At 42.3% G+C, this 15939-nt stretch overlaps 1 protein-coding gene across 2 annotated transcripts in view; it reads left to right on the forward strand.

Annotated features, from left to right (window-relative positions):
- Gsap (gamma-secretase activating protein) overlaps nucleotides 1–13657 on the forward strand; it is a 94580-nt gene extending 80923 nt beyond the window's left edge. For both annotated transcript variants that reach the window (XM_031380075.1, XM_031380076.1), the window contains exons 24-31: nucleotides 1645–1740; nucleotides 4235–4305; nucleotides 4729–4823; nucleotides 10099–10218; nucleotides 11014–11075; nucleotides 12218–12319; nucleotides 12476–12575; nucleotides 13002–13657. In XM_031380075.1, coding sequence (XP_031235935.1) covers nucleotides 1645–1740; nucleotides 4235–4305; nucleotides 4729–4823; nucleotides 10099–10218; nucleotides 11014–11075; nucleotides 12218–12319; nucleotides 12476–12575; nucleotides 13002–13093 — 738 coding nt within the window. In that variant the 3' untranslated portion in view covers nucleotides 13094–13657. The remainder of the gene's footprint in view (nucleotides 1–1644; nucleotides 1741–4234; nucleotides 4306–4728; nucleotides 4824–10098; nucleotides 10219–11013; nucleotides 11076–12217; nucleotides 12320–12475; nucleotides 12576–13001) is intronic.
- The last annotated feature ends 2282 nt before the right edge of the window (nucleotides 13658–15939 follow it).

Consider the following 15939-nt stretch of genomic DNA (forward strand, 5'->3'; position numbering starts at 1 on the left):
TTGTCATATTAGCAAGGTTCAGGACAGGGACCTGGCTGCTCTCATGCCATGCACTGGAAACATTCAAACTATTTTGGTGGAATCTTGTGAAAGCGTGAGACCCAGCCAGTTCCACTTCCGGGAATTAAATCTGACTGAAAAGGTGTGGTTATAGCAAGCCCATTCCCCTCTTCCTCCCTTTATAATGAAACTCCTTTAGAATGAGTGACAGGACATTATTCCAGTGGCTGACACACATGTAAATTTTCTGCCAGATCTGTGTGTGCATGTGCATGGGCCTGTGTACCCGTGCACACATGTGTGTAGGGTTATTAACAACAATTAAAGAAACATGTGGAAGAAAGAAAAAAATCAATTTTTAGTACTTTTCACAAAATTAAATATATCCAGTCATTAAAGCTAGTATAAAACATTTAATGACACAGGGTAATTATTACATAGAAAGCAACATTAGGATGCATGTGCAGACCTGAGGAAGGCAGGACTAAGATGTTCATGCAGGGAGGAACTATGAGAGCCTTTAAGTTTATTTAAATTTTGTATTTTACTTTGTCTATTTGTTTGAGACATGAGGCATGAGCTCACTGTGTGTCTAAGAGGGACCTGACCTTGAATTCCTGATCTTTCTACCTTAGCCTCCCATGTGTTAGGATTATATGAGGATTGTGCCAGGAATTAAATTTCATTAACTTATAGGCATTACAGAAAAGTTAAATAGCACAAAAGTACACAGTATTTCATAGAAGGAAACTGTTTAAAAAGCACAATGAACTCACTCAAGAGGCTGAACTGAAATACGGTGGCATTGTGTCCTGTTGCTGAGGTGGGAGATTTATGCATTTATTGTGTTCCTGTACCATTCTCACCAGCTGTCAACTGCACAAAGGCCTCTATGGCATTAGAAAGAAAAAAGAAAGAAAGAAAAAAAGAAAGAAAGAAAGAAAGAAAGAGCAAAAGAAAGAGAGAGAAAGAAGGAAAGAAAGAAAGGAAGGGAGAAAGAAAGTGTCTTGCTGAGCCAGGCGAAAAAGGGTAGGAGTGGGAGGGAAAGGAGGGAAAGAAGACAGAGGGCAGGGAATGCCAAGCACTGAGGGAAGGCTAGGGCTCTGAGCAGATACAGAAGCCTGGAGACACAAGAATGAATATCTATTACCTCTGCCTGTGAGGTGGGAGGTGCTGTGCAGAGGGGCGCCCCTAGGCCCCTTCCCAATCACAGTCTCTCCGTGGAGCACATTCTCTATGTGGAACACAGTCTCTCCGTGGAGCACGTTCTCTATGTGGAGCACAGTCTCTCCGTGGAACATACTAACTCCGTGGAACACAGTCTCTCTGTGGATCCTGAAGCTGGTAACTTCGAAGTTGGAGCTTTCCATGAGCTTCCTTGGAGGATTCTCATTAGAATCCAAGGACTCCCAGTTGCCCCTGGCTTTGGTTAAGAACTTCCTCCTAAGAGAAATGTTGTAGCCATTGATTTATGCCAGCAGAGGGCAATTGAGAGTCATGTGCCTTTGGGAGAGCAGGGGTGGTTTCTTTCTAAGATTGTGGGTTTTTCATGTTGGTATGAATATTAGTAATAGCCCTGATTAAAATCAGTTACAGGTGCGAATAGGCCTGTTGTGACTTATCTCATGCCTGTCCTGGTTTCAGATGGTGTCTGAGCTAAGAGACCATCTACTGAGACACCTGCAGGGTGTAGAAAAGAGGAAAATTGAACAGATGGTTCTGGACTACATTTCAAAACTGGTTAGTTTTATTTTTTCTTCTAATTTCAACTGCACTCTTAGCTCCCTGTATAATTCTCAAGGTGTAGTCAGTGAGCCAACCCATTGGTTGTTGTTGTGTAATATGTATGTGTGTGGTGTATGTATGTGCATGTATGCATGTCCAGGTGAAGTGCCCATGGGCGGCGTGTGTAGGCCATTGACTGTAAATGTCTTCCTCCTCCTTAGTTTTATTTTTTTAAAGATTTATTTATTATTATACACATAAGTACACTGTAACTGACTTCAGACACACCAGAAGAGGGCGTCAGATCTCATTAAGGGTGATTGTAAGCCACCATGTGGTTGCTGGGATTTGAACTCAGGACCTTTAGAAGAGCAGTCATTGCTCTCACCTGCTGAGCCATCTCTCCAGCCACAATGAATTTTATAATTTTAATATACTAGGAAAGGTTGGGCACTGTCATGGAGTGATATTCATAGCCAGAGCATCAGAGCTCCTCTAGTTCCTCTCAACAGAGCTGTACTGAGGTAAGCTTTCAGAAGATGGTACTGACCATCCCACATTGAGAGAAATGTTTTTAGTCGTTTGTCTCTTTCTTCAAAGGTGCGGCTTTTTTTTTTCTATCTTTTGGCCAACCTTATTTTTTTAAAAAAGAAACAAGGCCATTTTTAAAGCAATCTGGTAAGCGGGTCTGTATGAATGCAGATACGCAAAGCTGCTTGGTAGTATTCTGAAACTTCACAGCAATGGTGTGATTCCTGAGGTCTATAGTCTTCAGTGATGATCAGGAGTTACTCGCATGAAATCATCTCTAACCAGCAAGACCTTATTCATGCATCTATCGTTTTTAGTATTGCTGGTAACCCAGGCATACCTCCTTCTCCAAATAACCTTGTTTCCTTATGTCACAAGGCCAGCTTGCTCATGCTTACCTCAATAGTCTTTGGTGATTATACCCAGTCTGTATAGAGTGGGAATGGGGAATTTTTTTTCCACACTAGGTGTTGACAGGCAACAGGTGGCTTCAGCTCAGGATGTGACACAAAGGCCTTGAAACTGAAGTCCATTGGCTTAAAGAACCTGTCATACTGAGACAGCTTCCTTTGGAAGTCATCGCTAACAAAGGTGGTGTCAGGGTCCGCCTCTTCATGCCTTCTCTTTTCTTCTCAGAAGAGCTTTTAAAGCCTCTTGGTTTCTCTTCACGTGTCTCAGTGCCTTTGTTGTTTGTTTGCATTTATTAGCAAGGAGCAGTTTATGCTGACACTTAATTTTAGATACCCAAACCCCTTTCTACCTCTTTTGAGCCTCTCTACCTTTTTTTTTTTTCTTTCTGGTGGTAAATACCATGGCTGACATCTGTGACATTTTTTATATAAGTCCATTTGTTCATTCAGTGGTGCGGTGACTGCTGCAGAGCCATTGGCAATGGCTTTCAGAGCATGAAGCTCTCAGTGGTGTGTCTGAGAGACCGATGAGCTGACCGCCCACATCTTACAGACTCTCATTCTGTTGACTTCAAGTTTCACCTTCTAAAGTGCTGAGAGTTTGCGCTCCAGCATTCTTCCTCACTTTACCTAATCACATGACTTCATGCTGACTACTAGAGCCAACGGGCCTAGAGATGATGCCTGTGTTGTACCCAGCTGCAACCAGTCATGCCTCTTGTACCTCTCTAAAGAGGGTGACTAGGCAGTCTATCTGGAAATATGTTGCCATAGAACTTAATGATATTTTCCACATGTGGCTTGCTTTCGGCTGGAGAATCCCACATCACTGAGGACAGTGTTTGGCTGTGCACGGGGCTCCTTCCTATCTTGCTTCCTGCTCTTAACCTCCATGCGGGTAGGTGCACTGGTCCATGGTGGACAGCCTTGTGGAGACTTCCCTACTGCTGACAAACTTGTAAAATTAGAATAGGTTTCTAGATAAATCTCTAAGGCCCAAAGGAGTCTGGTTTGGGTGGGTATAGAGCTGGTTTTTTGGGCACTGGTTCTAGTGAGTGACTTTTTACAGCAGCCCTGTGAATGAACTTGCCTCCATCTCACAGGAATAGACATGGGGAAGGGGCTAACTCGGTAGGTAGACCCTGCTCCACAGAACCTGGCCTCAATGTTCTCCTTTCTACAGCTTGTGTACATGACTCCAGGCCGCTCTGCCACCTTTCTTTACCCTTGCAGGTCTCAGCCCTGGCCATGTGGCGGCTAAGCCCTGGCATTTGACCTTCACTGAGAGTCTGTCAAGTGTGAGTGGTGGAGCCAGTTAGTCGCTCAGTGAATCCTTGCCAGCATGGACAGAGGGTACTCTGTTATAGTGGGGGCACATTTCCAGTCTTTTCCATTTTGGATTTCCAGTGCCTTAGAACTGCTTTCAGAAAGGCTAGTTGTGTAGTGGACCTGGCCACAGCCTGAATGCCAACTGTCATGGCTGTGTAGTCAGAGCTACAAGGGGATAGCTGGGAGGGCCTTTAGGGGAGGGGTGGGGGTTGCGGTTCATGGATCCTCTTTCTCTCTAGCTGGATCTCATTTGGTGCTTGCTGGAAACCAGCTGGAGGAAACACACTGCGCGCCCGTTGGTTCTCCACCTGTACGCAAGTATTTTCCAGTCTCCTTTATCACAGTGTGCAGAGAGCTAGTAACTCCAGTGGCTGCCTGTTCTACCAAAGCCCTTTTGAAACATCAGTTCACAGCAGCTCTCACCAGCCCCAGAATCATCTACCTCAGTCTTATACTCAGAATTCAAGGTTGCATTAGCTGCCTTCTGTGGTGTATGGTTGAGGGGAAGGAGAGATACACGAACCCACTATTTCCAAGGACAGAGATTTCAACGAATATAATTTATAATTTATAAGACTGCTGAGTATGATGTGAGATTCTATGCTGTTGGCCGTTGGCTGGTGTCTCATTTATGGTCTTTCCCCAGGGTAGAGCAGTTCGTAGGGATCTCTGTATGTGGTACTGAGCCACCAACAGGGTGTTTGGCTAACACATTTCGCTGTTTTTAACTCAGCAATAACCATGGCAGTGCCGCAGATTTTGAAGTCTTTCATCTCATGACCAGGATTTTGGATGCTGCTAGCAGTCTGTGTTTTCCTCTGCCTCCTGGTGAGTCTAGGGTCTCTTATCATTTGCTGTAATCAATTTGTTTTTCACATGGCTTCTGGACAGGCAGTAGCACTGAACTTCAAGATGGCACCTGTATGTCAGCAGTGGGTTCTGGTAACAGAGAAGCCTTGAGGCTGGGCCTATTGGCCAGGCCTCCCCTGACTACTAAACTCCTGTTGCCAGCTCTAGGAAGCAGTTCCAGCCAGTTCCCATGTGCATCTCTAGCTGACATTGTACCAATGGTGTTGCTCCTGGGAACTTTCTCTGGTGGTTTCATACTTTATTGTCTGGAGAGGCTTGAAGGTAAACACCAAGGGGGAAGTGGGCTGGTGTCAAGAGTTAGTCTGGCCCTTAAGTGCTTAGAAGTGGAGAGTTTTCTTCAGGATTTGGAGTAAAGGCCTAATAGAGCTTCACGTACCCTTACCATGTGTGTACAGCTATTCACATAAGTGGTCACTTTCTAGATCAGTCCACGAGTGTGTGGAGTAACTCTTTCATGCCAGGTAACATACAAGAAATGAAAGCAGTTACAAACACCAGTGGGAGTGGCATAGGATGGTGCTTGCATAAGTCAGTATTTGACATAAGAAATGCACAAACTCCTGTTTGCTATAAACATCTGCCTTGTGTTTAATGTGTTGCCAAGGACCAGCAGTGGCTTGGAGAGGGCTTCCTGAGAGAAAAGGGGTGTTTGAGAGCAACACAAAACAAAGGACTTGAGGTCAAATCGTGGGTTACAAGCTGACAGCCTACGTTCTGCTTGATACAGCTTTTGTGCTCTCTCTCTCTCTCTCTCTCTCTCTCTCTCTCTCTCGTAATTCTAAAAACTCTCTGGATAACTCATCTCTTGAAGATCAAAATTCCAGTCTTTTATTTATATATCAATTCAGTCACTAGCCAATGTTCCTTTTTGATTATCCCATGAATCAGCATCCCATGATCCCAGCCCCTTGATTGTTAGAAAGAGACAGCAAGCTCTTTTTTTAAACATTGCAAATTCACTCAGTGACCTGCCTGCCTCCGTAAGCACAGAAAATAAGCTAGCTGGTTGGGATCTCACCCTGGGATTGCCATTCTCACCTCATCTGGACTGGACTTGCCCTACCCAGGCTGACCTTGATCTTTGGAATCTTTCTATTATCTTCCTGACAAGCTGGCTCATAGTGCATCTGCCTCTGTTCTTTTAGGTTTAGGAAGCCCTTCATATAATTCCTATTGCATCCTTATATTTTGCATACTTGAAAAATTATATATTTTTGACCTCATGTTTTTAGAATTCTTTTCCACTGCCTTAAGGGCTGTCCTGAAGGTCTCAGCATTTACCATTTTTGCTAAAACATTAGACACACCCTCATCTCCTGGACTCATGCTGTCTCTGATTATCATGGAGTCATTAACCTTAACAGGGTGAACATTCCCCAAAGGAGGAACATAAAAATATGCACATTATTATACAAAGAAGCCCTACACCCACAGCAGGCTCTGAGGGTCCACACCCTGATGGCTCTATTCCAGGAGTGGGAACCATGTCTTGCGTGGCCAAGCTGAACTTGGCACTATGTTTTTTTGTTTTTAATGGGAAGAATATATAACGTGAAATCAAGCCTTTTAACACTTTAATGTCAACACAGTATTAACTATAGGCACACTCTCATCTTCCAAACAGCCTCTTCTTATAGCCCATAGACAGCAGCTGCCCTTTCTCATTTTCTTGGTCCTTGGCCACCATATTTCTGTTGTTTCTATGAGTCTGATCATTTTAGACCTTTCTTATAAGTAGAACCACATAGTATTTGTCTCTTCCATGACTATTGGCTTATTTTACAAGACCAGTGCTCTAACCCCTAACCTATAAGGTCACTACTGGCTTATTTTAACCACCATAATGTCCTCTAGATCCACACACTTGTCCTGCCTGACAAAATATCTTTTTAAAGTTGAGTAACATTATACTGTGTACCTTACATTTTATTTACCTGTTTATCAATGGGCATTTATATATCTTAGTGACTGTGAATTATAGTTTAATGAACATTAGTATACAAATCCCTTTAAATATCTTGACTTTAATTCTTTTGGATGTTCAAAAAGATATGGGATCATTTTGCTGATCCCATTTTGCCTTCTGTGAGGCAGCTTGTGCTGTCTGGTACCATTTCATTGACCCATCAATAGTGCACAAGGGCTTCCATTTCTCTACATTCTTTCCAACACTTACCTCTGTTTTTTCACCCTGAGAGGTGGAAGGTAATATTTCATCATAGTTTTGATTTGTATTTTTCTGATTAGTGATGTTGACTCTGTCTTTCCATGTAACTCTGGAATTACAGGTGTGTGTTTCCACACCATACCTGGCTTTTTCCTTTCTATTAAATGCTTATTTTCTTCATGTGACAAGGGAAGAGAGGGTAAAGTGGCACCACTGGAGGGTTTGTGTGTATGTGTGAGTGTGTGTGTGTATGTTTACAAGGGGTTCATATATGTAAGTATATAAGGGTGATTACTTTTCAGGTCTATGGGACTGGTGGAAATTGAGTTTAACAAGTCAGACATTTAGGTAAAAGAAGGGAGTGAGGAAGTGACAAGCAGAGTCTTGGTTTTTTGCTTGTATGTTTGTTTGTTTTCATTTGTTTGCTTGTTTGCCATCATCTCTCTCTCCCTGGCTGCAGCCAGGCCAACAGCCCTGGAGGACGATGATTAGTGGGATGAAACTAACGGCTAGTTATAGCAACCCACTCTGCTCAGAGCTGACACACAGAGGTGAGGCTATGAGGAGGGCAGTGCCCTTGGTACTGTGCTAATGAATAATGAAGCACAAGAAGGGTTGCTGGCATGTTCAGCATGTACACAGCATTGGAGAAGGAATTCTGAATCCGGGAATAGGACTCATGATCTAGTATAAATGTTTTTTCAGAACTAAGTTTTGACTTTATTAGTCTGGGAAAGAATTTCCAAGTCCATGTGAAACATTAGTGTTGATTAGATAGTAATACTATAATTTGTTTTGAATTGGGGAACCCAGCGAACTCAATCTGTTTTTAGCCATTCACGTCAATGTGAGGACAACATCTGAACATCATGTGATCCTTGATGTTGCCAGGAATTATGAGTGACCCACTGCTCATGACTCATATGTTCAGAGAGAAAATGTCATGACTTCTCAGAACCCAAACTCCAGTTCAGTGTGCATAATTTGTTTGGCCTTGTACATCCCTGAGAACAGGCTGTGATTCTCTGTCATTCTTGTACACAGTCAGTTGTTAAGCATGTACATATTATCATGAGACTCTTCCTGTCCTGGCCAGTTTTATGTCAACTTCACATAAGCCAGAGTTATCTGAGAGGAGGGGACCTCAACTAAAAAATTGCTTCCCTTAGATTGGGGCATGGGCAAGCCTGTATGGCATTTTTTTTTAAAAATTAGTGATAAATGTGTGTGTGTGGGTCCAGCCTATTATAGGTGGTCCCATCCCTGGACTGGTGGTCCTTGGTTCTATAAGAAAGTAAGCTAAGGAAGAAATGAGGGGCAAACCAGTAAGCAGCGCCCTCCATGGCCTCTGCATCAGCTCTTGCCTCTAGGTTCCTGCCTGCTTGGGCTCCTGTTCCTGTTCCTTTGATGATAAACAGTGACGTGGAACTGTTAGGAGAATAAACACTTTCCTCTCCATGTTGCTTTTGCTGTGGTATTTTGTCAGAGAAGTAAGGAGCCCTAACTAGAACATGTCCCTCTTTCTTCTTCCCTACCTGGTGCCCTCAGTCTCTTAGCCCCACAGTATTCCTATGGGTCTTATCCATTCTTTGTCTGTTGGCATGGTAATATTCCAAAAGTAAAATTTGTTCTTTTATGATGTACAGAAACTTTCAGTGCTTCCTCAAAGTTTCCTGGGTAAATTCTTTAGTAGCATTCAGCATCGTGTCCATGTTATATGTACATATAGCACAGAACTGGTCACATGTAGATAGATGTTTATTTTTATGATGAACCAATTGACACCTCTACTACATGGCAAGATGAACAGGAGTGGTAATGGTCAGTATTTTGTCCACTGTCCTACTAACCACCCCTGCCTCGTATATGAGAATGTGTTAAGTAAATGTTGTCCAAACTTACCTGTTAGTCATCATATCTCAACTAAAATGATCACTTCATATTTCTGAGTATACTCATGCTCTCTCACCTTAGGTCTCTGTTTGTATTGTTATACTAACCCAGCTATTAGATATTGAGGTAGCACGATGCTGTGGTTAAGAACTAAGGCTACAATCCCACAGGCTATGTTCAGGCTACTTCAACCTTTGCTTACTATTTATAGGATACAGGGAAGTTTCTCAGCTCCTGAGAATCTCGGTTTTCCTGTCGGAGTCTATGGGAATCTAGTAGTTCCATCCGATAGTGTTGGGTGTGGAGCAAGTGAACCAGTGCTGACTTAGTGCGTGCCCAGTGTTAATCACGCTGTACCATATGCTGGGCTCTGTATAACTGCTCTTTGTAATAGCCCAGAAGGGAAAATATCAGCATTCCATTTAAGATAGTAAGAAGGAAGTTCAAAAAGGCTGGTTACTTAGAGCTGGTTAGTTAATCAGCAGCAGGATCCTAGCCTGGGCTGCTCTTCTGCCTCTGGCATTTCAGCACACTAAGTGTAGATCTTTACAAAGATGCTAAAGAGGCTGACACTCCAGGGATGGCTTTTCCTATTCTCACCTGGTCTGGTACCCATGTGTCTTGCTTGTCACTAATAGTGTACACAGAACTTTGGGTTTGTAGCCCTACTCATTAGACGTGAGAGGGTGGGGGGAAGAAAGGGGGAGAAAGGGAGAGAGAGAGAGAGAGAGAGAGAGAGAGAGAGAGAGAGAGAGAGAGAGAGACAGACAGACAGAGACAGAGACAGAGACAGAGACAGAGACAGGGACAGGGACAAGCTTCTGATCAGGTCATGTCATCTATATTTCTTTTCTATAGTTTAGTCCAAGTAGACTCCAAAAGTCTTTATGAGAGGACCAGAGATGGAGCTGTAACTTGTCCTCTGGCCCCACCTTCCTTTTACCTTTCAGCAAAATGGTCCCCATCCCAACAACCTTTTAGCCTGGGTGTGTAGAGTTTTAAGATGAGTTATCAAGGACAGTGGAATAATATTGACCAGGAACTGCTTCTCATAAAGGATCAGCTGACCTAGGCCCTAAGCAAGCTCAGTGCTTTATTGACAGGGTCAATCCACCCTCTCTGGAACCTGGAGCTGCTGGCTAGTCATGTCTGCTTCTGCTCCACTCACCCTAGGTTTCCACTCTCTGCATACGATCCTTGGGGTCCACTGTCTCCCTTTGTACAACCTACTGCACTACATTGATAATGGAGTGCTGCTGCTCACTGAGACCTCGGTCATGAGGCTTATGAAAGGTAAGCAATTATATGTGGTGAGTCTCAGCCTGGCTGCCCTGGGGCTGACTTCTGGGTATGTGACACACAGGCCCAGCTACCTTCAGAACGGTCCAGTGCTCAGCCTGACACTCTGTAGTAGGTACTAAAGCTCTTATTATTTGAACACATATCCTGTTATTTTACCCTGCACTGGGCCCTACAAATTCTTAGTATAGCCCATGTCCTGGAACCATCCCTTCAAGCCAGTTGAGCCTCTTCAGGAGGCCCTAAAGAACTTCTGAGTCCGGCTACTGATGTTAGGTTTGTTTTCTGTACACAAGGGTAAGAAGAGGCTGGGAGTCTGTGTCCATGAATTTGTTTTTCAAGCAAGTATTACGAATGGCTTACTTTCAGCCAATTAATTTTGTCATTTCTAAGTTTGACTGGAAATACAAGAAAAACTAATGGCAGCTAACAGTGTTCATGTGAGCACAACCGTTAAGGCCTGCTTTGTAATCTTTCTTGTGTAAGTCATTCATGCGCGCCTTCTGTTAATGGTACTTAACACAACAGCAGTTCTTCTTCAGAGGACTTTATGATTTAAGTTGGTGGATAAAATTGCTTTGTGGCCAGCAGCCTGTTACAAAATACAAGGCCCCTTGATTCCAAGTGACCAACTAAAGCTTTCAAAGCATCGCTAGCCTGCAGATGCAGGGTTGGAATGCCTCCGAAGGAAACACTCAGGATTTAAATCTTGCTGTGGTATTTAAGTGGATATATCTATCCTATCTGTTAATCTCCATCTTTGTTTTTTTTTTTTTTTTTTTTTTGTAGATCTGGACAATTCAGAGAAAAATGAAAAACTGAAATTCAGCATCATTGTACGGCTCCCTCCGGTAATCCTGAAATCAATTTCCTCTTAAGCCCTTGGTCCGCCCTCCATCATTTATCGCCTGTGAGAAGATTGCTTCCTCCCTTTGGCTGAAGTCGGTTCCCTTCCCATCTACCCCCACCCTTCTGTTGGCTGTTCCTCACAGGGCCTACTCAGTGTGCTTCCCTGGTGTTGAGCTATAGCACAGTGTATGCAGATAGTTGATACATTTCATCCCTACTTACATCAGAGTCTGAGTAGGAGGGACAAGGGAAACATGTGCCTCTGACATTTAAACTGATAAGGGGTTTAAATACAGGTGAGGCCAGAAGGTCCTAGAACTGTATTTCCTCCTCTTATTGCATAGCTGAACATAGGAAAACATTTCCAGGTCAAAAGAAGAACGACACCCATGAGAGAAAAGGTTACGAAGCCACTCCTTGCTCTTTTGTGGGAATATCAGTTCTTGGAGTCAGAAACATCATGAAATTCCACAGCAAGGTCTTTCAAACCTCTGACTTTGCAAACTTCCTGACCCAAGAGCCTGGCCAGCCCCGCATGCTGTTTACATACTGTGAGCACCAGGACCTTTGGCCCTGGCCATCCTCCCTAAAAGGATGTACGTTCTGGACCTGGTGGTCTTGCTGTATAGTGGTTCAGTCACAGGCTTCCTGAGAACAAAGCACCCACCTTTCCCAGGCAGTCTCCCCTAGGAAAAGAGTTGACATTTAGTTTGGTCTACAAATTTGACTACTCTTTTGTCCTGTATTGTTGGGGTATTTAAAGTTTCTAGGCCAACCAGAAGAGAAATCACATAAATACACATCCCATCTTTAGTTTCCAGTCAAAGTGTTAACTCTGGGTTGGTATGCCCCTCTCCAGCTTTAAAGGATCTCAGGTTCAATATCATTTCAGGAAGAAAGGAATTTGGCAGCATTGATGTAGAAGTTGCTTTCTTCAAGGTAGCAGTTGAGGGAGTATTTATGAAAACTTCAGAAGCATATTTCATGAGTGTGACCTCTCTTCAACGGTCAGGAATCACAAATGTTCTTCATTTTAGAATAGCTAGCCACTTGGGAATAACAGTTTGAAGTTAAGAGTAGGTATGTGGTCTGTTGATGCACTGTGACCTATACTCTCCCCTGTGTGTCTTTCAACCTCACTTAGCCTATTGGCCAGAAGGTCTGCCGGCTTTGGGACCATCCCATGAGTTCCAATATCATTTCACGGAACCATGTGGCCCGGTTGCTGAAGAACTACAAGAAAGAGGTGAGTCTATGTAAACCCAGATAGTAAGTGTTCTTCAGACCCCAGCTGCCATTTCAATATGCCCAGGTAGACATAGTTATGTTTTTTATTATTTTATTTAAAGTTGGGTATATTTTAGAGAAGCAATTCATATATAGGGAGTGTTTTCCCTTTTAGCCTCGGAACTCTATGATTGACAAATCATCATTTCCAGTAGAATTTCTGCCTCTGAACTACTTCATTGAAATTCTGATGGGCCTGGAGTCCTCCAACCAAGGTAACTCATTCCTCTGTGCCCAGGAGTTTGCCTTGACACCCCAGTCATTCTCTATTCACGTTTTGTATTGTTTTCTTTCTTATATACCCCCTACAAGTACATTCTTACTAAAGTTGATTTTCTTTAGAGAGAGTATGTACTACCTAAAAACCAAAGGAATACTACCTTTGAACACCAAAAAGGGCTTGAGGTATTTAAACCAAAGCTTAATGGTATTTACCAACATATTCTCAGAATAACACATTTCACTAAAATATAAAATATACGCCAGTATGGAATTCCCAGTAAGCTGTGGGATCGTTATAAATAGCCGTGGCTCCATAGTAACTCACTCACTCACTCTCTCTCTCTCTCTCTCTCTCTCTCTCTTTCTCTCTCTGTTTCCCCCTTCCCTCTCTCCCCTACTGCCTCTCTCCCCCTTCCCAGCACTGTATGGCTTTGAAGGACATGACAATGTGGATGCAGAATTTGTAGAGGATGCTGCTCTGAAACACACCACGGTGCTTTTGGGCTTATGAAAGTGAACATGCAGATGAGCAATTTCAATGTTTTCACCTCCCTTTCCTGGGAATTCTGCCACTGTCTTTAAGATTGGGAACAGGTCTGAGTATACTGCAGAGCTGTTTGGCTTCAGTACAGTTCTTATTCAGAGGCAGCTGCTACATCTTTCAATTTAAGCAACCAGTAAACAGCCAAGAGGAAAGAACAAGTTCAAGGCTGTGTACTGTGGCAGGAACCAGGCCCTTCTTGGTGGCCCAGTAGGCCTGGAGCTGGTTCTGTTGCACTACAGAATCTAATAAAAACATAGGGGACAATGCTCAGAACAGTAAGAGTTAGGCAGATTGCTGGAAAGAACATAAAACAGTCAGAAAAGGTCAATGTTGTGAAGAGGAATCGGAAGAGCCTGAAACTGGAGTAAACAAGGTCTGTCATGTCCAGTATGGAGGAACTTGTGACAATCATTTGTACAGATGGGACTTAAACCAGCCTTTGCCTTTGTGGTGGTTCCGATAGAGCCTTATTTAATTTTCTGTTTATGATTAGTACTATCTTGTCATTAAATACAACCTCAAATGCTGAAACCTTTGGTCTGACTCTCTTAAGTTTTGGGTGTGGCCTTATTTGCATAAGGCGATTTGAGCCCATCAGTATAGCCCTGCAGAGGCGCCTGACACCTGATGAGGTGTCCTGTCCGTTCTCACCTGTCTCCTGCAGTGAATCACACTGATCCTCCTGATTCTCCTGCAGTGAAATCACACTGATCCCTAAGGCTCAGCTTTCTAGATTCTGGCCTGCTTCTCTGTGTCCTCTGTCCTGCTTCTCTGTGTCCTCTGTCCTGCTTGTCTGTGTCCTCTGTCCTGCTTCTCTGTGTCCTCTGTCCTGCTTCTCTGTGTCCTCTGGCCTGCTTGTCTGTGTCCTCTGTCCTGCTTCTCTGTGTCCTCTGTCCTGCTTCTCTGTGTCCTCTGACCTGCTTCTCTGTGTCCTCTGACCTGCTTCTCTGTGTCCTCTGGCCTGCTTCTCTGTGTTCTCAGTGGTTCCCGCTCACGTGGTTAGATTTTAATGATTCGAAATGTCATGAACTCATGCCATTCACCATATTTTCTGCAATCTTTGCTGTGCTCTAGAAACTGTCCTAGTCTATAGAATTTCCCTTTTGCTCCAAGTGGTCAGCCAGGCTTGGAACCTTGTCGCCAAGTCAGCAATTCTGCAATACGGCATGTTCACATTATTTCTGTCTGTCTGTATTGCTTGTGTGACAAATTACTCTGTACTGGAGATAGCAGGGTTTTTTTTTTGTTGTTGTTGTTAGTTCAAATTAAATTTTAAAAAATCCTCTTTGCTAATAAAATTCTGACAGAAGACTTAATTTGTATTTTAAATGGTTCATCTTCTTTCTGCTGTTCTAAGTACATCTTTGTACTACATCTTTCCAGTTGTTTCTGTTCGTGCCTGCATTGTTCCTGTGATTTCCTAAAGCTAAGTTTCTTGGACACATATTTGAAGTTAGTTTCAGTGTGACTTTAACACTCAGCTCATAATTCTTCACTAGCTGGCTGTTTACTGAAGAATAACATGTATTTTCTCAATATGAAAATTAATATTACCAACATATTCTAATTGATTGAAATCCAATAATATGAGGAATTAGAAATTTGTTGATTGTCATCCAATGGTCTCTCTAATTTGGTAATTGGAGAGATACGTCCAATATTGTACAATCTATATATACTCCAGCTTGTTTGTTTGTGTGTACAACATAAGGGTCTTGAAATCTTGCTTCTCCTATCTCAGCCTCTCTATTAGTAGGATTGTTTATTTCATGTTTTTATGCTATACTATGGTTTTCAGAACAGCTTATATATTTCAAAAGTATTTATATACCCAAAAGAAACATAGACAATTAACTAGGGAGGTGGCTCATAAGAGAACAACAAAGAGTTAGACTGAATGCTTTGCTTGACATTTGTAACTCTTGTATCAAGTTTGAAGAAGAGGACTTTATAAGTTACTCTTTCTCTGAGATGAATGCTTTTCCAAATTATCACAGCTAATGAACCAAATTCTTACCCTCACCTAATGTCTGTGCCACCCTCCAAGCAGAACCATTGTTCATTGAAACAGTTGGTGAATGACTTTATGGATAGACCAACTTATTACATGCACCATTTCTTAAATGAATGTAACCTGTTCTCTGTGGGCTGAGAATAAAGTCACTCAAGTCAAACAGCTTTGACCATAACAGGAAGTCTGTATCCAAAAATCATGCCTACAGTTCATTCCTTGGAGCAGCAGAACTGTCAACTCTCAGCTTAGCTACGATGGAGGTAAAATCTTTTGGTGATGTGAGGGTTATTGAAGTACAGTCTTATTACAATGAACTCCACAGTCTAAAAATTGTTCTTATTTTGGGCTTGTACCACAGTAAGAGCCAAGATTTTAAGCTCTACTAAAAACAAAACAAACAAAAAGACTTTATCAATTAATATTCATTTAAAAAATACTTGTAATGATGTATTATTTTAAAATATAGAGTTAATATGTTTGGAGTTATTGAGAAAAACATGTATTTTCAGTATTGTTGTAGACAAGCGTCTACATAAAACTGTTCAATTGATTGTTGTTTTATATCAAGATTTTAAACTCTACTAAATACAAAACAAACAAACAGAAGACTTTATATATTTATGTTCATTTAAGAAAATATTAGTAGTGATGTATTATTTTGAAACATACAGTTAATATGTTCAGAGTTATTTAAAATTTATATTGAGAAAAATGTATTTTCAGTATTGCTATAGACGAGCGTCTACATAAGACTGTTAAATTGATTGTTGTTTTATATCAAACAACTTTTATAATACTT

Source organism: Mastomys coucha, unplaced genomic scaffold (genome assembly GCF_008632895.1).
Source record: "Mastomys coucha isolate ucsf_1 unplaced genomic scaffold, UCSF_Mcou_1 pScaffold19, whole genome shotgun sequence".
NCBI lineage: Eukaryota > Metazoa > Chordata > Mammalia > Rodentia > Muridae > Mastomys > Mastomys coucha.